General features: G+C 35.2%; 2 protein-coding genes and 1 long non-coding RNA gene across 3 annotated transcripts; all 3 read right to left on the bottom strand.

Annotated features, from left to right (window-relative positions):
- Window positions 1-1,001: 1,001 nt before the first annotated feature.
- LOC117339413 (cysteine and tyrosine-rich protein 1-like) lies at window positions 1,002-9,754 on the bottom strand. Its single transcript, XM_033900984.1, has 4 exons — window positions 9,622-9,754; window positions 6,269-6,398; window positions 3,659-3,804; window positions 1,002-3,009 (listed from the first exon to the last, which is right to left on the bottom strand). The coding sequence occupies exons 1-4, from the start codon at window positions 9,674-9,676 to the stop codon at window positions 2,834-2,836; spliced, it is 507 nt and encodes a 168-aa protein (XP_033756875.1). The 5' UTR covers window positions 9,677-9,754; the 3' UTR covers window positions 1,002-2,833.
- Window positions 9,755-14,801: 5,047 nt separating this feature from the next.
- Window positions 14,802-19,876, bottom strand: LOC117339964 (TM2 domain-containing protein DDB_G0277895-like). Its single transcript, XM_033901686.1, has 4 exons — window positions 19,690-19,876; window positions 16,685-16,796; window positions 16,064-16,212; window positions 14,802-15,698 (listed from the first exon to the last, which is right to left on the bottom strand). The coding sequence occupies exons 1-4, from the start codon at window positions 19,742-19,744 to the stop codon at window positions 15,517-15,519; spliced, it is 498 nt and encodes a 165-aa protein (XP_033757577.1). The 5' UTR covers window positions 19,745-19,876; the 3' UTR covers window positions 14,802-15,516.
- A 1,633-nt stretch (window positions 19,877-21,509) lies between these two features.
- LOC117339738 lies at window positions 21,510-24,486 on the bottom strand. Its single transcript, XR_004535305.1, has 3 exons — window positions 24,364-24,486; window positions 23,615-23,763; window positions 21,510-22,111 (listed from the first exon to the last, which is right to left on the bottom strand). It is a non-coding gene; the product is annotated as an uncharacterized LOC117339738 (long non-coding RNA).
- Between the last annotated feature and the right edge of the window lie 155 nt (window positions 24,487-24,641).

Below are 24,641 nucleotides of genomic sequence, written 5' to 3' on the forward strand. Positions count from 1 at the left end.
CGACAAAGCTTATATATAACTTCTTCCTTGTGGCAAACTTAACTGAAATCTATTTGAGTTGTGCGCAATATAAAAAATCGCATGTTCATGTTTGATGTAACCATTGGCATCGATCAGTTAATTTTAGCAGATTGCGTAAACTGAAACTTTACTTCCTGATTGCGAAATCTCAAGTTAACAGATGTGTTCAGATACAAATATAAATATAGTGAAATCGTTTTCTTAATACAGCAATTAACACCTATGTGACGTCATTACATGTGTATCAGCAGGTAATTAGTGTTATTTTCACATCTTAAGACTTATATAAATATATTATATGAATATATATAATATAATCTGAAGTGGATTGTGGTCATACAGACTTCTTGGGGAAAAAACCAGTTAAATACTTTTATTTCGATTTGAGAGACATAACACAAAAAAAACAATTGTACTCCAAACAAACCGCGGGGCGATTTATGATGAGAGTACTCCGATTTCTGTGTTATAGTGATTTATTCAAGTTAGCCCTCATAATTAATTAACTTAACACAATCCCTGTGGTAATCAGTTTTTATTATAGAATAACTCATTTCATTTGAAATACTTACGACTGTGTATCAGTCAGTCAAAAGTGAGGTTACAAATGGCGACGTCATTGTTTTACGTTGTGGCTAGACAACAGCCAATGAAAATGCTTGTTACAAGCAAGGTTAACTGATTCGTGTATGCCAACACCCATTGCATGACTCTGCCCTAAATACATTAGATGAGGGCTGGGCTAGAGGAACGTTTTTAGTGATATCTATTTATAACCCGATGGTTTTAATTAATGGTGGAATAAGAAAGTTGTAAAGGACAACAATTTGCAAAGGTTAAAAGGAATCAACTTAAATTTGAACTTGAATAATATTAAGGGTATAACATTTAGAGTATAAACCCAGCAGTTTTACTGGTTTACCCTGAAACGTTATAAAGAATCTTTCCAACCTCACCAAACAGAAATGCCGAAGACCATGTACACTTTGAAAAATGTTTATTCTCACATTTGTCTCCATGAAGAAACAGAAAATCGTTGAATCATTATTTTGATTTATTTCAATCACAAACTTTAATATTAGCGTGTTTTCTTTGGTTTGGCTGTCACAGGGATAATTAGCTACTCGGAAAACCATATGCTTATTTACTTGCTATGAATTCTTTAAAATTAGAAACGCAAAATTTCGACAAAGATTGAATAAATGTATAAATATTTAGCATACGGCGATATTAGGGAGATAATAACACAATTATATCTCAGCAAACATACATGTAAACAATAGTGTAGACATTTTTCCAAAATGATCGGAATGATATATGTGTAAGAGCATTTTTGTTGATTGATTGTTTGTTGAGAATAAATGAAACCAAGTAACACGAAATAATCGATTATAGATTTAAGGAACCATAGTATATGATGGTTATATTTCTGTTTATCAGAACGAAAAATTATCGACATAATAAGTCACCAAAATGGCTGTAACAATGTGTTTGATAAGATAAGCAATAGATAAAATATCTGATATAAATTGATACTAAAAGATATCATATTTGTCAAAAATCAAAACATTTTGATTATTATCTGTCCATAATAAACTGTTTTGTTTATACATACCGTTATAAACGACATTAAAATCAGTAGATATTTTCATTACATTCCCTTATCTATTGGTTACAATCGGGCAATGCATGAACATAATATGACTATTCAGTTATACTGAATTAATTGAAGATACAACATGTAAATAAATATGCATGGTACACCAAGTTTTTTACATACTCTTTTTCATTAACGTCTTCAGAGCAAATATAGTTACAATTCAAATGCTTAATTAGTGGGAAATACCCCAGTTTTTTTGTACCTATATTAAATTTATAATTCAAGTGACAAATTGTCAAAGTTTAATTTCATTATGACTCTAAGTTATTCATTAGGTGGAAATTTATTCTCCCTATGAAAAATTAACGCTAGGATACTGACAAGATTTCTTTGTATTTTTCATTAGAGAAAACTACATTGTTTCACTAAGTGCCTGTGTATGGCCATTGTCCAGCTTCATCAGTAATACTTTTAAAGACATGTATTAACATAACATTACATAATTTAAGGAAGGGCCGTTAACTAAGATCCCCCATAATACCAATGCTTTACTACATTAAGTGATGTTGATGAAACCAGGGTCAGCTGTAACATGTTTTAAAGAAGATTCTTACTTCCCCAACGAATAAAACGTACAGTAATTTCGACAGCACATTATTAAAAATGATCACCTTAGAAAAAACACTATTTTTTAAACAAGAAATTTTTAATTTCATAAGTCGTTTGTCAACTTGTGAAGGCAGTCTTCCTCTTTGTTCAGACACAAATAACAAAACATTATATTATGCAATAGTGAAAGACAATAATCACATCTAATTATAGCACTTTTTCTAAACAGCAAATGTCAGAACGGAGGAATTTTATGGAATGTAAACATCCCACAGTCCATTCAACAACGACAACAACTTGGAAAGCATATAAACTGTAAATGTACAAACTGTAGCGGTGATTGTATAATTTCTTTATATTGTTCTCTATGGTATTTCGGTTGCGCTAATTCATCTCATCACTACGCTAATGGTGAAATTTGGTTATGCGCTAAAATAAGCACAGTACAGTATTGTACAATTCCATCGAATTCAATCAACGTGTTTGGGAGGGAAAAATTCAAGTTCCATGTCTACCACAGAGAGACATTGATATCAACATTTGTAGAAGATCACTCTGTGCAGACGATCACGTGGTTCTGTGATCTACATCAGATAGGTTTCTCTAATACGCGGGTGGAGGAGGGGGGTAAGCTGGATTTTGGCCCATAGGCTGTGGTGGGGGAGGGTACTGTTGGGGTGGAGGATATCCCATTCCAGGTTGTTGGTAAGGCGGAGGCTGTCCGTAGGGCTGCATGTACGGCTGCGGTTGTGGTGGTGGTGGCGGCTGTGAAACTGTAGCTGAAATAGAAATTAGATAATATATTGTTAGGAAACCATAAGCATAATATACATAAATATGTAGTCTGTTTCACGTTACTGGTATGTTGCCTTCGTTTTATCAAAAAGTCAGAGTCAAATACATACGACCGTTTGAATCTTAATTTTGACCCGGAAGCAAAAAATGTTATATCTTTTTTTGCAATGTTGAGTCAAGTCAATAATATTAAAACTTGAAGCAACAATATGATTGCAAGTGGCAAACGGGTTTCTATTCAAGCGTAACATCTAAAGATTCTTACAAAATCTTGTTTATCATTACGGATATCCAGTCAAGCTTCTCAAATAGTATTGTGTCATCATGAACCTTTCTGATCTCTTTACAAATAACAATAGATTCAAAATAAAATCAAAGTTACATGTTTTATGCAATGTGTTTCCCAAATCCGCCTTGATAATAAAAATAGCAAAATCAACCCAACGGAAGCTAAAGGTATTTCCCTTTTTTTCTCCTCTGCCTCTTTTGTAATTGTTTTTGTTGGTGTCCCTCAGGACATCACTTCTTATATGACTCTGGATGTTGAGAATGTTTCTTTATCCACATATCCCTCCCTTAGTCCCCCAATCCCTCTCTTTCTAAATTGGTCCTGCTATCTCAATTTCGACTTACTGATGGTTGTTCTATTCTGAGGTATGACGACACCAGTTCGTCTCGTTGTCATCTTTTGTTTACAACAGATGATAACAATGACGGCTACGACGGCAACGACGATGATACCTCCAATAACAGCTCCAGCGATAGTCCCAACATTCGCACTGGATAGAAAGAATGACCAATAACAAGTAAGTACATCCCAGCATACAAAATTATTTGAAGTGTTTTATGTTTTCAATTATTTGCACATATTAATAATGTTATAAAGGTATATCGACCACACAAACTGTTACATTATACATTATTTTAGCAGTGAATGAAATACTAAAAGGTGATATCGACATTTCTGCTTCTTTGGGAACGTTCTTTTGTTCTACAATGTCTAGATATATATCCATATATCTCATATCACTTTATTAAATTATATTTGCAATTAAGTTATATCGATAATGTATTAGATTTTAAAGTGCTCACCTGGCTCTACAGCAAATTTGCAGTTGATTGAGGTCATTTTTATAGATACTATGCTGATAACTACTTTATTCAAATATCAGAGTAAGCTAGATTTATTCATGTCAATATATTTTCTAATCCTTCATTCCAGCATACTATTGGCCTAAGATTGGGTCTTGGTGACTCTTGGCTCTTAGCATGCTACAGGCCCAATATCAAGTCCCTGAGCCTCTTGGTGTTTGAGAAGTTGTTTGAAGATAAAAGCCTATTTGACCCATGTGACCTTGAATGAAGGTCAAGGTCATTTATTTGAACAAACTTGGTAGCCCTTCACCCTAGCATGCTACAGGCCCAATATCAAGTCCATGGGCCTTTTGGTTATTGAGAAGAGTCGTTTGAAGATTAAAGCCTATTGACCCATGTGACCTTGAATGAAGATCAAGGTCATTTATTTGAACAAACTCGGTAGCTCTTCACCCCGAGCATGCTACAGGCCCAATATCAAGTCCCTGGGCCTCTTGGTTATTGAGAAGAAGTCGTTTGAAGATTATAGCCTATTTGAACCATGTGACCTTGAATGAAGGTCAAGGTCATTTATTTGAACAACTTGGTAGCCCTTCACCCCAGCATGCTACAGGCCCAATATCAAGTCCCTGTGCCTCTTGGTTATTGAGAAGAAGTCGTTTGAAGATTATAGCCTATTTGACCCATGTGACCTTGAATGAAGGTCAAGGTCTTTTATTTGAACAAACTTGGTAGCTCTTCACCCGGGCATGCTACAGGCCCAATATAAAGTCCCTGGGCCTCTTGGTTATTGAGAAGAAGTTATTTGAAGATTATAGCCTATTTGACCCATGTGACCTTGAATGAAGGTCAGGGTCATTTAATTGAACAAACTTGGTAGCCCTTCACCCCAGCATGCTACAGGTCCAATATCAAGTCCATGGGCCTCTTGGTTATTGAGGAGAAGTCGTTTGAAGATTATATCCTATTTGACCCATGTGACCTTGAATGAAGGTCAAGGTCATTTATTTGAAGAAACTTGGTAGCCCTTCACCCCAGCATGCTACAGGCCCAATATCACGTCCCTGGGCCTCTTGGTTATTGAGAAGAAGTCGTTTGAAGATTATAGCCTATTTGACCCATGTGACCTTGAATGAAAGTCAAGGTCTTTTATTTGAACAAACTTGGTAGCTCTTCACCCGAGCATGCTACAGGCCCAATATAAAGTCCCTGGGCCTCTTGGTTATTGAGAAGAAGTTATTTGAAGATTATAGCCTATTTGACCCATGTGACCTTGAATGAAGGTCAAGGTCATTCATTTGAACAAACTTGGTAGCTCTTTATCCTAGCATGCTACAGGCCCAATATCAAGTCCATGGGCCTTTTGGTTATTGAGAAGAAGTCGTTTGAAGATTAAAGCCTATTTGACCCATGTGACCTTGAATGAAGGTCAAGGTCATTTATTTGAACAAACTCGGTAGCCCTTCACCCCAGCATGCTACAGGCCCAATATCAAGTCCCTGGGCCTTTTGGTTATTGAGAAGAAGTCGTTTGAATATTATAGCCTATTTGACCCATGTGACCTTGAATGAAGGTCAAGGTCATTTATTTGAACAAACTGTGTAGCCCTTCACCCCAGCATGATACAGGCCTAATATCAGGTCCCTGGGCCTCTTGGTTATTGAGAAGAAGTTGTTTAAATGAAAAAGTTGACGCCGGACGGACGGACGGACGGACGGACGGACGCCGCACCACGGCGTAAGCTCACTTGCCCTTCGGACAGGTGAGCTAAAAACAGTCAAAATGTCTTCAGGTAAATTTGACCTGAAAAAATATTGACCTGAAATTGACCTTAAAATGACCTGAAAATGATGTCAATTTTATATGGAGAAATATTCATGTCAATTCAGGTCAATTTCAAGTCAATTTCTGCTCTTTTCAGGTCAATTTGGCCTGGAAAGATTGACCTGAATTTGACGTGAAATACACGCTAAATTATATATGTTTATTTACCGTAATATGCATGACATGTTTTATTTTAATTGAATAGTCAACATTTGTTCCGGGAAAGTAGACGACCCATGCCATGCACATTTAGATAAAACCCGGGTTAAGCCACATTTTCAAAATGACAAAGCATATCAACAGACATTCGTTGATAAATATTACCTGTCACAGCAGTATCGACTGTAGTAGTATCCACAACAGCCTCCATCACAGTAGTACGACCGGTAATAGTAATTACTGTAGTAGGAATAGTAGTAGGAGTAACCATAGTAACACAGACTTGACTTGGAAACTGAAAATAGAAAAGATGAGATGACATGATAAACAGTCCACATTTACAAACCCGTTAAACACAAGAAACGTAAACTCAAATTTTAGCATATTTTCTTCCATAAGCATATTCTGTGATATTGTTTATGATGAACAATTCGTTGGATAGAATTATTCTTACGAACATTAGACTCACAACAGACAGCTTAAAAGAACTTATTTCCCGGAAAGAATCACCGTACATTGGTCAGTTATGTCCATATCATTACACAAACGAGAACAGCACGCATTGTTATCGAATAGTAAAAACAGACCCAACAAACGAAATGACCTTACTTTTAAGTTAAACTGTAAATGAAAAAAGACAAATGTACAAAAAGGTTCATAACGCCAACAAATGGTATCGCGATGAAACAATTGGGATATATGATGTAGTATAAATATAAACTAAGTAAAAGTACATATTGATTGTCTTTAGTGTAGCACTAAATATCTTAACACGCCGCAAAACTTAGGTTAGATAGTAATTTTAAAAAGTTGCAAATGTCCAAAACTAGGTAATAAGAATTAATAATCCTGAATGTTTAACTATTTTGAACAATATATTGATAATTAATCATCTAGAACTAAATTATAATACACAGTTATTGATCATTTTAATAACATCCTCTAGTCCGTGGAATTTTTTATCGAAAAACTAATGTATTCATTTTATTGGCAGCTTTTGTTATATCTCATCTAAACACTCGGCATTGTTCTTTTATATCAAAAGAACCAGAACCCATTTAAATAGTTTATTGACGTTAATTGAATATTAAACTGCTAAAACGAAAATCAATAACGGTTACAAATCTAACCACGCTATAACGAAGAAATCAGGAAGTAGCACGAGCTACCTATAGAGCTATATATAGAGGATTAAAAGTGGACTCGTCTAGATCATGATGTTGGTATTAACACAGCTTATATGGTACACATACAATGCAGGTATATATCACATATGTTAAAGGTTTGTGGCCAAAGGGTTATAATGGCTGACCTGGAATTCTAATTTCACTAATTGTTATGTGATTAAGACTTAAAAATCACCCGTCTGTTCAGATATATACTAGTTGGTTTGTTTTATAGAATTATATACTACACATATATTATTATGGAAATGTACTGTGTTGGTCACTTCTAAAACCTGGCTATTATCGAAACCGGATAATACATAGTGCACAAATGTCAAACGCCTAGTGTTTATCGGGGATTTTTTTGCCATTGGTGAACATCGATGATATGTGTACATATGTAATATTGAATGACTTTCTATTGAATATGCCATTATATTTCACGAGTATGACAGAATATCGGAATAACCTGGCACATGAGTGAGATATACATGCATTCCATTTTCTAATTGATTCTTTTTTTAAAAGATAAGAAAACAAATGCATGCGTCAAAAAGCGCGGGGGGGGGGGGGGGGGGGGCAACACCTTGAATATAGTATCCTGATGCCGTTACGCTTGATAAGAGGACAGCACAAATACAAATTTAAATGGGTTGCCCAACAGTTTAAGCATGTTCTGCCATTTTATCAAGTTGATAATTTCAGATATATCATAAGTAAAATTGTGATTAATGTAGTATCAAATTGCTCTAGACCCCCTAAACAACACATTTGATGTAGTCCTGTAAAGTAAATATTTGTTTCAATTTCTAAAATCCCGTTATCCCGATTGGAGATTCAGTTCTTTATATTTAATTAATATTTCTTAATATTGACATTTTTATGTTGGGATTCGCTGGCAGCGGATTCGTTATTTGAATCTCCAGTAAGGAATAACGAATCCGCTGCTAACTTCAGCCCGCTTATGCCTTTGCAGTGGTGTTCAATGTACATGCTTTTCCGCTACATATCTCTTATCGCCGTTCCAGATTTGAATTACTGGTCCGTGGTTGAGTTTTCAATAATTGTACAGTTTGAATGAAATCACATTGTACGATGTCGAGCCGTTTACTTAAGCGTTCAGAGAGAAATCAAACCTTCACCCAGTTGATGATAGATTGTGTTTTAAACCCCATGTATATAATGACCTGTGTGGCCTACCCTTTGATAACCGTCGTATATATATAACATACAAGTATTTACTTTCCATGGAATAGAACTTGATTTAAACTTACACTGTTAAAGTAAAAATACGAATGACAAAGGACGTCAGTAAAAAAGTTCATTAACGAAGAGAAAAGGAAAATAGCAAGTCTATGAATAGGGGCAGGTGATAAGTTGGATCTCTGTAACACAGAAGATAGATATGAAAGACATCCGTCCGATTCTCCATTGAAAGCCATGTTATATTGTAGATGATTTTTAGGATAACATACCTTGGGGCACAACAGGTCATTATTTACCCAAACGAAGTATCCATTGTTCTTTGGTATATTACAACATTGAATGGTATTGTTTTCAAACGCGGAAGGATATATATAATTACATGACATCTTAATACAGCAGATTTCTAATAAAGCTGCGGTAGATCCTTTGTTTTATTCCATTAATAGATAATTATTGTTTTATAAAAATGAATACTTATTAATTAGATGATTGACCAACTTAAGTATTATATTCATTGCAACGTACAATTGTAGTTACACTGTATTTGCACTGACACTGTGGTGTGACAATGAGAACATTTTAATACATCAATTCAGCGAAACTCACTCTATAGATCGCCAAAAATAAATATTTAATAAATATATAAATGGTCAATTTTCTCCGGTGAAGTTATCATTGTATCATTAACCATTAGTAAGTACGAAATGAAGTCGGTAAATAATTTTCATTTCCAATAGTTTATATTTAGATCAATTCATCATAGCCGTACTATTTTTTTCTGAAGAAATTTATTAAAGGGAAAACTGACATAGATGAATGAACTTTGATAGTGTCACAAACATGAGTTTTCGATGACGTAGGAACAAACTCATTGACCAAAAAATGAATTATTTCTTCACAATTTCAATCACCTAGACTTCATAAGAAAATACTTTCATACTACAAATCATACGAAACGTTAATTTCTAATACGTAAATGAATTGATTTAGATTCATAGACAGAAGAGTTACACTTACTTGTTTTACAATTATATGTAAAGTTAATAAACTATAGTTTAAAGTCAATCCATTATTTAAATGATTCGAGCCTAAAATTGTTATAGAATCTTCAGTGAGAAGAACTTGTAGAAATATACTCAAACTTACGTGAAATAAGCTGGAAGAGAGTTGCGATCACGAGCCATACAGACTGGGCCGCCATTTTGACTGTTTGTCAAACGACCAAGCAACAGTTGTCAATAATGGTGAGGAGTGTAAGCCAAAATCCCTATAGTAAATACACGTCACTCGGCTCAAACTTTCATAATGACAAGGTATCTTAATAGCTATAGTCCATAGGTACACACACACACACATATATATATATATATATATACAGGTAATCTGAGAGTTCATGAATAGCGTTAATATCTACATCACACACATAATGCTAAGACTAGTTTTGTGGTAGCCTTTGTCGTATTAGGTTGATATTTCTAAGTAAAATACTTTGAAATTAATGTTTATGGAAATATTAGCATATTTATGAGTATTAATTGGGTGTGCTTCATTTCATGTTCATCGCAAAAATTGTTTATTAATGAAGATTCGTGTCAGAACAGGATAATACGTTGTACATATATGTAAAGAGTTTTTAAATCTTACTAATACATGTATGCCATGTAATACATTTTAATTGGAATTTAAAAGTTGACTTTGATAAGTTTGATTCACGTCGCACAACAATTTGTTTCATATTGCTGATAATGACGGTTCAGGCTAACACAAGACAATATATATTTTTTTTATAATGAGCTTTTAAAACTTGATATATCTACATAGTACAAATGTTGATTTATAGGATATATATAATTTTACAACTTTGCTGACACGGACAGTGTCCGTCTTCTTTTGATTGAAACAATCACATTACAAAAACATAATTAAAATATGTATATAATAACTATGCATAATCATGGTTTCTCGAATAAATTTTCATGGAGCTAAAAGACGTACATGTATATTGTACAATGATAACTTTGTATCTTCGTCGTGATTATATCATCAATATACTGTAGAGAGAGAGAGAGAGAGAGAGAGAGAGAGATCTTTATTAGCACTCAGGCACACTATTATGTGCGACAAGAGGTCAAAAAAATTACAACAGCATAATACAATGTATAATATTCTGTACAGAATAGTGAAACATATACATTGAGACAATGTTTGATGTATACACTGCATAAAACGTTCGCTCAATACAGGATGGTATATTTAACCATACAATAGTACTTTTATAACATGTATGTTTTAAAACATATCATTTCAATATTTTTACACTATACATTATATATATTTTACAATTCGATGTTTGGAATTCACATATTATTTTTTAGATGTCTTTCTAGTAATTGGATGAACATAGATAGATTTGATAATACTCTAATATTGCATAATGATAATAATCCTTTCATTTTATGAATAGATGGGTTACATGTATAATAACTAGGTATATACTTTCTGCGAATTTGATTTACATATATATTTGAAGATAAAAATAATAATGATACTCGCATCCAACCCCAGTAAAACATAGCGGACAAATCCTATTTTCACGAGACGTTCCGGTCCATCGCCCTGTCTCTACCGGAAGAAAGGTATTACTAGTTCTGAATTAACATATTGTTATTCTATCTTTTTGTTTAAGCATAGTTAAATATTTTTCAATCAGTATAGACAAATGAAATGCATGCACTCATTACATACCAGCGGAAAGCTGTTCACGGCTGGCTGAACGCCAGGTAGGTTTGACCTAAAGGTGACTGGTCGCAATCATGGGGTCATTCAACGTTAACGTGACTGTCACTAGGGGTCGTAATACGTAATAGCGGGGAGGTCGTATTACTGAAGCGACCAATACAATGACATATAGAAAAATCACGGGACAGAAAACAGTTGGATGGTCGTAATTTTGAGGTGGTCTTTAAGTGAGATTCCACTGTACTCATTACATACTTTGGTATATACAGGTACAGTCACTGGTGTTTGTGACTTGTGGAATTTTTAAGGTTTTACTGACATATATAGAGCTTGTGGAACATGAGGACCTACAATCTTTATCATCACGTGGATAAAACGGTAACTTCAGATGTATTGAACTTTCTGTGTAAACATGTAATGTATGAAAACTTGAGTTTATTTGATGTTCAGGAATCGCCGTTCCTGAGAAGACCAGTTTCTCGTTGATGTGATTTGATTTTGAAATTTACAATTTATTAGATTTAATTTGATTTGATTTGAAATACAAATATGTTGTTAACTTTATCAAATGTTTTACGATGGCCTTTAATGTGACGCAATGGTTGAGGAATATGAAATGGTTCTACCGATTTCTAAATTGAAAAGCAAATATACTTAAAGGATTTTCGACACAAAAAGGTACTTGTTGTCTATAGATTGGTGGTCAAATATACAAGCCTAAATACAGGTCACGGCACGGGATGGATTAGCCTCCAACGTCAGTGTTTGAACACACTGAGAAAGATAAACTGAAAGTTTAACAAACGTTGCGGACACCAAGGTGCGTCACATGAAAACACTATTTACACACTATCTAGAATTGCAACCATTTTGTAATCCATCATGGTGCATTGTGCTATTGTTTTTGTATCTGATATAGAATAATATTCATAAAATATTAAATGTCTAAAAGAAAATTCCAATAAACCATTCAGATAACAGGGTGTCAGTTCATTGATAGGTGAACGTTACCAATTGAACTACGTTACATCACTTTGCACAATTCATCCCCTGAAGTATGTCATGTCACAATAGAAGAAACTAAAAAGGCTGGTTTTATTCTTTCAGGCATATCAAATGAATTTCAGTTCGCCTTGCCGTTAAGTTAACCGGCTTTGAGCTTCGATGATCTTCATAAAAATGCATCCGCCTAGGGATTGTAAGATTGTTCAGTTTTTTCCCCTGACACTAAGCAAATGACAAGCTATGCCCTTCCATTTTGCAATGACTTATCCAGGTGTGCAGAGAACGAAATAGAACGTAATCCCTGGAGTGTGAAGGAAGGCAACGTTGATGTGCCAAATCAATCCAAATTGAGGCAGTAACAATAAGAGTAACATTCCTGATAGAGTTTACCTATCCCGAGATGTTGGGAAGGTATCATTGTACTGAAAGACACACAAGAGAATGGTGGCTTTAAATATGAATTCAGTAATTGATAGAACATGTACCAAAGTGGTGTACATCAAACAGTATCCTACAGCTGTTTCGTCCTTCTAGAACTGGTCAGTGATGTTAGGGACACCATATCAGCTGTTTTCGTCCTTCTAGGACTGGTCAGTGATGCTGAAGGCTAGAATGTGAACAGAAAGAAGAGAATTCGGTAAATCGAAATGGGTCTAAATGTTAAATGTTTCGCTAATATAGAAAGAAGGGTCAGTGACCCCATAATTAAATAGTTTCGGTTAATTTCTGAATACTTTTAACGTACAAACTTTAGCGGTAATCTTATTTCAGCGTTTTTCGCGGATTCTGCTAATTATGTCCCCAAACAAAACATACTGTTTTTGCTCCGATTCTTATTATTCTTACATCCTCACTTTCTTCCTGCGGCAAGGTTTCTGAAATGCTTCTCGAAAACTGTTGGGCGGGATTCAACGAAACTTTACATGAGTGTTCGTTTATGACCAGCGGAGAGCATGAGTATTTTCGGTTTTTGATCGTTCATCCGACCGGTCAGCTGAACCGAGACCTCTAATTGTTCGAAATTTAGATATTGTCTGATTTTGATGAAATTAAGCATAAAGGTGAAGTATGGCACTACCAAGGCTACTTTATCTACGATTGAGGGGGTCGTTTAGGGGACATACGTAACAGTGCCCATTACAATGGGTGCCTGTTCATGTTTGCGGCTATTTGTACTTAAATGACGACTTTCTAGAAGTATACAATATCCATAAGATACATCGATCTACTATAAAAATCCCTAACTGTTCAGTCTGTGCAAATATCGGCAACCCGAGATCAGTCAAACATGTTTTTTTTTAATGTATAAAAAATGTCATTTGATAGGAAAGCCACTGCCAACGAAAAACAAATTGGAATTAACAACCTGATTAATTAGTCTCACCACTTCCCGTGATCTATTTCAAAGTTAAACATTGCAAGGATGATTTATTTTTGAAGCATCCTTCATATGGCTTATTAATAGCTGTCCATTCTCCTTCTATGTGTGGGGCCGCGGTGGCCGAGTGGTTAAGGTGTCCCGACACTTTAACACTAGCCCTCCACCTCTGGGTTGCGAGTTCAAAACCTACGTGGGGTAGTTGCCAGGTACTGACCGTAGGCCGGTGATTTTTCTCCGGGTACTCCGGCTTTCCTCCACCTCCTAAACCTGGCACGTCCTTAAATTACCCTGGCTGTTACAGGACGTTAAACAAAAACAAACCAAACCAAATCCTTCTATGTATCGAAGTGGAAGCGCATTATGTTAAGACACTACTGTGAATTATCCTCATCAAGCTACTTTTAACGTGCTCGTTTTAGCAAATCCAATGTATAAGACTTTCATCATCTTCATGATGAATTGGAACTACAACAATTCTTGCGAGGAAAGCCAGTGTACAGATAATACAAAAAACGCAATAAAAATTTATCAGAATGCTTCAAAGGCGAAAATTGCTAAAATAATATTACCGATGAAATAGGTATGTTAACAGCATAATGAAAAATAACGAAATGTGTTAACACATTTGTAATGATACAACACCATTTGGAACACGTATATAACCAAATTAGTTCAGGACCGTCAAAAATACATGCATCTGAAAAAGTAATTACATATCTCCACCACAAGAAGGCGGCAAATATATGCAAAGTATATTTTCTATGTCGCCTCTGCTTAGAACTAACTTTTGGCTACTAGCATTGTTAGAGTGTCAGTAATATATATATATATATACCATCAGCAGGAGTCCAATTCCAGGTAAGAGCTGTAAGTACGGAATGAATGTCATTGATGCAAACTGGGAAAAGATGGAGACCACAGAGTCGAGCCATGTGATACAGCGGCAGCCAAAACGGAATCTTATTTATAATCTGTATGTTGTAAAAATTATTGAAAAGGCTGAGCTATCTTTTTTTTTCTTTAAATTATTCTTAACCTGTAAAAATAGAGCCCGTGTCTGTCAATGACTGAAGGAACGTATGACGACTTTCCACTAGTTCTGTGCTGCGTTTTACTTTCACAATTAGAAAATTGAGTTATCTTCATTTGATCGAGATTTGCACCCCTTTGTTTTCAATACGAAATAAACAGAACAAAGAAATAAAATAAAAATATTTATTGACAAGGAAAATATGATAACACTGTTTGTCATTTGTACAAAGTTAACAAAAGTATAACAAATTTCATTATAAAATGAAAAAAAAAGTTTGTACCAAACGGCCCGAATGGAGATTCTTGATGATATCCTGTCTCACACAACTACAATAAAAAATAGCCACATATTCATATTGGATCAGGAAAATAGAAACAAATCCTTCGGGCTTTTGGTACATTTTCTGCATATTATTCTTTTAGTAAATACTTTAAGCGAAATTTATTTTTGGATAGCAACATAAATATCCATGAAACAAATAAGAATACTTAACGTAGAATTAAGTAATGCATCTCCTTGCTTTCATAAAGTGCATGGGTATTGTAAAATAATTAGTTGAAATTCATAAGGTGTTCTTTCCGTTCCCTCATCCATTTTGTGATCCGGTAGAAGGATAGAGGGACGGCGAGTTGAAAGCTGGTTGTAGTAGGCCATCTTCGCTAGCCAAGGCCTCTGATTACGTTACACTACACGAACGTCGTGGAGAGAAACGTAATCAGAAATCTACGCTAGCGAATATAGTACAATGTAGTAGGCAAGCTGGAGGCACTCCGGGCCGGAATGTCCGTACGGCGGAGGGAGAGGAATTCTGCGAATACTTTATTTAGTTTGTGATCCCGGCGTCTCTTTCCGAGGATGTCCCGTGTGTTTCTGGCACTGTCTTCTAGTAAGCAGGCGGTGGGTGGGATGGCGCGGTGTAGGCTGGTGGGGGCGGAAGAGCACTTTGTGGAGGGTAGGCTGGTTGACTTTGTGGGTGTCCATAAGGATGTGGCTGTCCATAGGGCTGTGGTTGTCCATAGGGCTGTGGCTGTCCATAGGGTGGAGGCTGAATCTGATTAACCGTTGCTGGAAACATATACAGGGCATATAGATTTACCATACATGTACTTCGAAAAAATCATGATTTGATAATAGTTTCAAAATAGGAGGAATTAATCTAGTACAATTGTATTAGAGTTCAGCTGGGAAAGTCTTTAACAAAATCTTTTGGGATGGTAACCATAGCTGCGATGGACGTTTTAAGTAGTCAGTCTGATGATAAACACTTTCATACATAATCATAAAGAAAGGAAAGTGTATACGCAAATTATTTACAATGTGGAGGGTAGTAGAGTGGTGTAACCCGGGGGTCGGGAGGATTTTTTTTTTTTTTTCTTCTTTTTTTTTTTGTTATCAGATATTACATGACGTTGGACTTGTCCGATACTTACCGACAGTGACTGTGTTTGTATTACTAGGCCGTATTATAGCCCCATGACTCCGGTTCTTTTTGATAAGACACAAAAATACTACAACTCCGATAAAACCAATAACTAGCATCGCTCCGAACACATATCCCACGATTTGTCCTGTATTCGTACTGAAATAAAAAGAAGAAATTATTAAAGAATGATATATTTCTATCATATTATTGAAATTTTTAACATACTATACTACTATGATGTCAGTTAAAAAAATGTTCTAAGGGCGATAACTCCAACAGGTATTTGCCTTTTGTATGATTCAAGCATACAGGTCCATAACTTTTTTCAGTTGCAATAAAATTGAATATTTTTCATATCCCCTGATCATGCATTTTTTATGTGTGATGATTTGTGGACAGTAGGGCTTCAATTTTATTATTTTTACGTTTATGTATTTGTCAAATGGGTGGTCACCCGAAAACATGTTAATATCCCCAAAAGCAACAAAGGAATACTAACACGTGCAGGTATAAATAGCATCAACCATAATTGTGGATGAAATTGAAATAGAGTTCAAACTTCTTTCAATAATTTTGGATCTTTTTTGCTAAAATTTCAAAACGCGTTTTTTTCGTATGATTTACTCACTAATCGCAACAGATTCGGCTGTAATAATATCCACAGCATCCCGAGTCACAGTAATAATGGGAGGCAGAGTAACTGTAATAGTAACCATAGTAACACACGTCCGCCTTGGTTACTGTAACCAAAACAAAGAGAAATTGTTATTGTTGTCATAGTAACACACGTCAGCATTGGTTACTGTAAACAAAACAAAGATAAAATGTTATTGTTGTCTTAGTTACACACGTCAGCCTTGGTTACTGTAAACAAAACAAAGAGAAATTGTTATTGTTGTCTTAGTTACACACGTCAGCCTTGGTTACTGTAAACAAAACAAAGAGAAATTGTTATTGTTGTCTTATTTACACACGTCAGCCTTGGTTACTGTAAACAAAACAAAGATAAATTGTTATTGTTGTCATAGTTACACACGTCAGTCTTTGTTACTGTAAACAAAGAAGGAACTATTGTTATAGTTGTCATAGTAACAAACGTCCACCTTGGTTACTGTAAACAAAACAAAGAGAAATTGTTATTGTTGTCTTAGTTACACACGTCAGCCTTGGTTACTGTAAACAAAACAAAGAGAAATTGTTATTGTTGTCTTAGTTACACACGTCAGCCTTGGTTACTGTAAACAAAACAAAGAGAAATTGTTATTGTTGTCTTATTTACACACGTCAGCCTTGGTTACTGTAAACAAAACAAAGATAAATTGTTATTGTTGTCTTAGTTACACACGTCAGCCTTGGTTACTGTAAACAAAACAAAGAGAAATTGTTATTGTTGTCTTATTTACACACGTCAGCCTTGGTTACTGTAAACAAAACAAAGATAAATTGTTATTGTTGTCATAGTTACACACGTCAGTCTTTGTTACTGTAAACAAAGAAGGAACTATTGTTATAGTTGTCATAGTAACAAACGTCCACCTTGGTTACTGTAAACAAAACAAAGAGAAATTGTTATTGTTGTCTTAGTTACACACGTCAGCCTTGGTTACTGTAAACAAAACAAAGAGAAATTGTTATTGTTGTCATAGTAACACACGTCAGTCTTTGTTTCTGTAAACAAAGAAAGAAATATTGTTATAGTTTTCATAGTAACAAACGTCCACCTTGGTTACTGTAAATAAAATAGACGACAACATAGTGTTCTTGTGGCCATAGCAACACACTTATTTTATTAATTTATATTAAAAAGATTCATTTCACTGAAATTAAGGCTTTCATTTACCAAGATCAGTAACCGATTTTCGATATCATCACAAATTCTAATCAATCATATCCTTTAAATAACTTAATCTAATGATACCATAGAATTATTTCATGTAATAACTACTATCAATAAACTCACCAGGCAAAATCATCAATGTACGTTGGCACTATGACGCGAAAGCAATTTTGTTCCGTAACACATATACTAAATAAATCGTCAAAATTGTTCAAAAAACGTTCATAAAAAAACCTAGTAAAGAGAATTCCTTGAGATCTGTCATACAGCCAGTAATTTATTTGGAAACATATATTGGTTTATTTACAGACACAAAAACCATCAATAATCGGGGTGATACAAACAATTACATGATGCACAGGCGCCTGCTTCTGTTTAGAGTTTATAGAAAACAAATATTAGCCCCTACTCTTACTATAAGTGTAGGGGCTAATATCTTTTTCTATAAATACTCACCAGAAGCAGACGCCTGTGCGTAATTATACAACCCCTTTGTAGTGTTACATTTCAACAGTTCCAATGGTTACGGAGGCAATGGTAAAACTCATATATACACACATGTCCATTCTCGCTTGTTTCACACTATTTTCGTGTGTTTGAGCATTGTGTATACCTAGGTACAAACTACGAATAAATTCATATACAACACCAACAAATACCTTATAAATGAAATCAAACAATGTTTGCCTTAGAGAATGCTTATTATTGTAAACAGATTTAAGTTACCAAACTGTGATAATGATGCTTAATTATAGATAATTTATACTGCCAACCTGTTTGAATTGCTTCATTATACCAAATACATAATAACTTGATAATATCAAATACATAATTACCTGATATACCAAATACATAATTACCTGATAATATCAAATACATAATAACATGATTTTACCAAATACATAATTACCTAATTATACCAAATACATAATTACCTAATTATACCAAGTACATTAATATTACAATATACCAAATACATTAATATTACAATGTACCAAGTACATTAATATTACAATGTACCAAATATATTAGTATTACAATATACCAAATACATTAATATTACAATGTACCAAGTACATTAATATTACAATGTACCAAATATATTAGTATTACAATTGACCAAATACATTAATATTACAATGTACCAAATACATTAGTATTACAATTGACCAAATACAATTAAAAATGTACATTAGTATCACAATATACCAAATGCATTGATATTACAATATACCAAATACATTTATATGACAATATACCAAAAACATTAATATTACAATATACCATATACATCACAGGGACTTGAGAATCAGTTACAGTCTACATGTATTTGGACCTCCCCTAGTGTGTATAGCACATTTTCAGACGGTTTTGGGGGGCTAGATTAAAAATCGATAAAAATGACATCCCCGGTGTTCAATATAATATTATAATGTGTATTTTGAAAGTTGTCCAGAATAAAAGAGACGTCAATACTTAAGCATATCTATATATATGTCTCGTGGAAATACTAATCATATTTGGATATATTCCTGGACAGGTCACATGACGTGCCACATATACATGTACCAAGCCAGTACGCATCCTTGAATATGTTGAACTTTATTTCGATTTAAAATTCAGTGACGATGTACATGTACATGTATGTTTGTAAACAAAAGAAGTGTCGATGTTTAGTATATATCTGTATATAACATTGTTACGTTAGAGAGCTCAGACAGAAACTACATGTACATCCAGTAACAGAGCTTTATAGATTAATAAAAGGTTATGGTATATAAGTAAAACATACTTACCAACAATAAGTTCTAACATAACGGCCAGTAAAACCCAGGACGTCTGGTACGCCATCTTGTTTGTTTGGACAATGTCCAAACAGTTCTTACATGACCACTTGTGCGTCAATTAGGCCAAGTTAGATTTAAAAGGCTCTACCTGTATTTTCACTTGTGTCCGTGCATGCACCAGGCTATTACTTATACCTGGACACTGCTACGTCACGTCTAGTTTTACACCTGGTCAACAAAAGCTATTTACGGTTTTAGACTAGTCGTAAGCTGATTAACCATGGCGTGATCTAAACGAGCATTTTATTGGAAGATAAACATTTTCCCCTAGCGGGAATTTTAACTGACTTTAAACATATAAAATAAGTCATTATATTATAAATTTTATTGAATTTATCTCATTAGTGTCTTCGTCAGTTCAAATAATATTAAATGCCTATAATTATAATAACCAGGGCCATGTAAACCATCAACGTAAACGTCATACCCTACATATCTGAAATTACGTAATATTGAACCAAGTGGTTCGGCAGACAGTTGGACTAATAAATCAATATATAAAATATCATGTTTTAAAATGGACTGAACAATAAATAAAAAAGAAAAGGCTGTTTTTTTCCCCAAACAAATCACCTAAAATTATACAATTTATAATATTACATTATTGTACCTTCCTCTAAAGTTTTGAGCTTCTAATTTTATCTAAATGTTCGAGAATAAAGCCCTGGCGTATTGGACATGTAATGTTAAACCTCTGCTTTAGAACCGAGGCTTCACGATGGTTTGATAATGTAACAGGAGAGGAAAATGCAAAGACCAGACCGGGAATCGAACCCGGGACCTCCGAACTCAGGACGGACACTCTAACCATTTGAGCTACCTCAAGTTCAAGTTCTTTATTTCCTTGAGCCTTACGGCTCATCGGTTCAACAAATATATACATGTACAGAAATGATACAATACAAAAACCACACACTCGCATACACACACTCACACACAACCGGACTAACACATACATTGTACAACAGGTAGAGTGTAGAAGGACACCTGGACACCTGGTCACCGGCGTTCAGCCAATTCCAGTTCCTCTAAAATCATAATCTGGGATTGTTAGCGTTTATCAGGGAGCTAAGATCACAGAGCTGTTGTTGTTGTGTTCTTGTATCGTTAGGCAAGGCATTTTTCTCATTGCCCTGGATGTCATGCAGCGGACTTATGTCCATGTAACTTGTGGATGATTCTTTTGCTGTATGTTTAAACTGAATGTATATATTATTCTACAGGCGACACCTACAAAATCTATTTTTCCTTTTCCTTTGTTTTAAATCCTACACAAATGGATTTCATACCGAATGATTATTTGCACAGGGACATGTAACAATGATTCTGGAGGTGGAAGAGGAGGTCTTGTGTATAGTATACTTTAATGAGTATACTTGTCCCCTCCCTCAATGAATTGATACATGTCCATGTGGGAATTTTCTACGTGTATGGTATCATATTCCATTTTAATAAAAAAAAATAGCTTTGAACTACATCATGTATGTGCTCACATAGTTCTCAAGCGATTTCATTTTGATTGTATGCTATATGCAATTAATAAAAAAAGGTATATCCGCCGACATATTTCAACGGCACTCGTCACATCTCGGCAGATTCCGAACATTCATTAGATTGATGAAAGATAGCGGGATCGGCCGAAGTTAGCCGAATGAATTCACCGGTTGTTTCCGTAGCTTCATCAGGAATAAGTACAATAAATTGTATTCTTATGCTAGTTTGATAAATCGTTCGCCTGAAATTGTATAAAGAACAAAAAAGACACGTGGTATTGATAAATCAGTATAATTTAATTAAATACATGGAAATACAATCACAGAACAATACAGAAGAATATTCTTATATTCATATCTTATTTTGGCAAAAAAAATATTATCTACTCTAAAGATGAACACATATACCTCGTAAAGCGAAAAGAATGGAATCTCTTTGTTGAAGTGGTCGGATTAATGACAGTCAATGTTTGATTGTGGACGCTTAACTGGGAAAGTTCAAATGCATATTGTACACGTAGGGATGTGTTGAAAATGTTTATTATATTTTGAATGGGTGTTGATCAAAATACAAATGTACATGCTGTGATAGTTTCTGTATATTGCTGCAGTTTTGATGAGAAAGTTACAAGCCATGTGCATCTTGACGAAAGAGAGATGACCAATGTCATTACATGTATCATGTTGTTGTTTTTTCTTTCTTTTCTCTCTCTTTCACTGCACAGATCCCTCGTGTTCCTTGTCTTCATGAAGAGTATATGGCGGTGGGTCGTAGCTAGGAATACTCTCGCCGTCGTCCTGTATTGGGGGTAGATACTCGTTGGTGTGGGGATGTCCCGCTGGTGGAGAAGGATATCTTCTCTCCGTCCTTGAAACACCTGTTAAAAACATATATTTTCTAGCTGGGTGACGTCATAATGTTTAGAATTTTACACATGACATGGACGGTCAAACAGCATAAAGTGATGGATTGTGTTCTATGACATGGCAGTAGAATAGTGAATACAACATATGAAATCTACAAACGTCTTGAGAAAATCTACCACATTATCAGAGTTACTTCCCTTCGTTTGACTCTCAGTTTTGCGATAAGCTGGACAGCCGCTTTGGGTCGAGAATAAATCTACCTTAAGATGACGTCTATTTGTCAACAAGTTTCAATACCAAATCATTATTCTTATGAAGTTCAATATATATATCAAATTACCATTAAACATTGAACTGTTTCAAGATTCGATATGAATACAATTTGGTGACAGTTAAAATTAAACATGTAAACTTAATTATTTTAAAACAATTGTGAAACAATTTATATCAACTTATATTAATCACGCTTGTTGGCCCGAGTGGAAGCGCGCGACTAGCCGACTACATTCAAAGCTTTCTACAAAGGACAAGCCAGACCCCACCTACAGAACGCCAAGTAGATGTGAAGCTCTCATCTGTATAAACATATAGAATCATAGGAAAACGTAAAAAAAAAAACTAAGCTAATACACTGTACCAGGCTAATCTATCTTACCCATAGAGACTACAACGCCAGAATTTACAAACTTTGCGCGCTATAGAAGAGCCAGGCGAGACATGGTCGATGGTTATGAGAGGGCAATATAAAATATGTGTGTCAACTTTTATAGCTAGTAACATGAACATCACCACCACAAGACCTGAAGCTGTATAGACTAAAAAAACAACCACTAAATATCAATAAACTTTTGTTTCCCTCACAGAACCATGGCTATATGGAACAAACCGGAAGATGTAACAGCAATATCTTAAGAGTATTGGAGTCCAGCCTTGACTACCACAGGAATAACTAACTCCTTCTATATAACTACAGAAAAACTTAAAACAAAAACCAACTTTAAAAATACGCCGAAACCTACAAGTAACCCGTGTTTCTTTTCATTCTCTGTAGATCATTAATTATATATCATTAATCAATCTAACTTATACGTAGGTAGGGCTATGCTTTATCACTAGCTAACTTGCTAAATATTCATTTTAAGATCATGTTATTGCTTTACCAAAGTTTATATGTATAACTGAGCTGACAGAAAATATCATTCCTGGAGTCAGAAATTAATCTGGGTATCTGTGAATGTCGCTCGTAAAAAGCAGTCAGTGGTCATGTTTGTTGTTCCAGTCGGAACTCCTTGGAGTTCTGAGTGACCGCCAATCGGAACACTCTGCCAACGTAGCAATCGGAACCCCTCGTCATTTTTTCCGAAACGTTCGCAGACGGAGGCGAGGTGTTCCGATTGCCAACGTAGAATACCGCTAGATGTACATGTATCCCTACACTAACCGAATTACTGAAATAGTACTAAGGTCGACAAATGTCACATGGATATTGTATGTATGGCAGTATTACAACTTACAATCTAGACTTGTATTAAACTCGGGCGGGACGCTGATCCGCTCTATCGTAGTTTTCGTTGCTTTGTAACAACAACATGTGACAATAATGACGATTGATACCAGTAATATCGTGCTGCATACCACTATACCGATCACGGTCGCTGTAATTCTGAAATAAAACAGGATCTTTAAGTATGAACACTTATATTGCAAATTATCAACAGGTCCTAACTTGGTCCTGGTTTCACCAACAATCCTAACTTAATGAATTCCCAAACTTTAACTGTTCGATAGGGAAGCATTATTGGATTTGAGGGGAAATGTTAGTTAAGGAACTTTTCATAAATTACGTAATTCTTTCCAGTGAAAAACGACAATTAAGGAGCTTCCTTATGGTATATGGAACGTTGATGAGATCTAGTCCGTTTTTCCTTTAGCCCAACATAAAGCATACTCACACCTATGTATTCGGCCCGACCTGGGCTTTTATTTGAAATGGCCAACTTTTGCTCTCCGGATGTAGTCTAAAAGGACATTCCCGATTGCCTTAGCTTGTAAGGTGATCATATAGTGCCCATAGCGCCCACGGTTTTCCTTTCTACCACCATTCACCGAAAGCCATAAGGAAATGGGGTGGGGCGGGGAGCATTCACAAAGACAGACGGACCAGACAGACAGACAGACAAGCAGGCGGACGATATGATGCCGATGAACACCGTCAGCCGTTTAGTCAGGGGTAAATGAGCTATAGATAACGTCTGGTACGTACGAGGAACAGCACGTTCTATCCTGTATTGTCCCGCAGCACGTTGTCGAACAGAACAGGGTTCCTTCCTGCTGTGTACTGGCATGGTCAGTATAGCTGTAGTAACAGTACTGCTGCGCTCGTATCTCTGGTCAAATAAAGGGAGAATAATCGACATTAATACGAAACTGTAATTCCAAATCCAAATCAATAAAATGATGACAAAGTACAAGGAGAAAAGGACCAGGCGTCCTGAAGGACAAACGTCTTCTGCTTCATTGACGACCCCCACTATATACAAT

This window comes from Pecten maximus, chromosome 12 (assembly GCF_902652985.1).
Source record: "Pecten maximus chromosome 12, xPecMax1.1, whole genome shotgun sequence".
Classification (NCBI taxonomy): domain Eukaryota; kingdom Metazoa; phylum Mollusca; class Bivalvia; order Pectinida; family Pectinidae; genus Pecten; species Pecten maximus.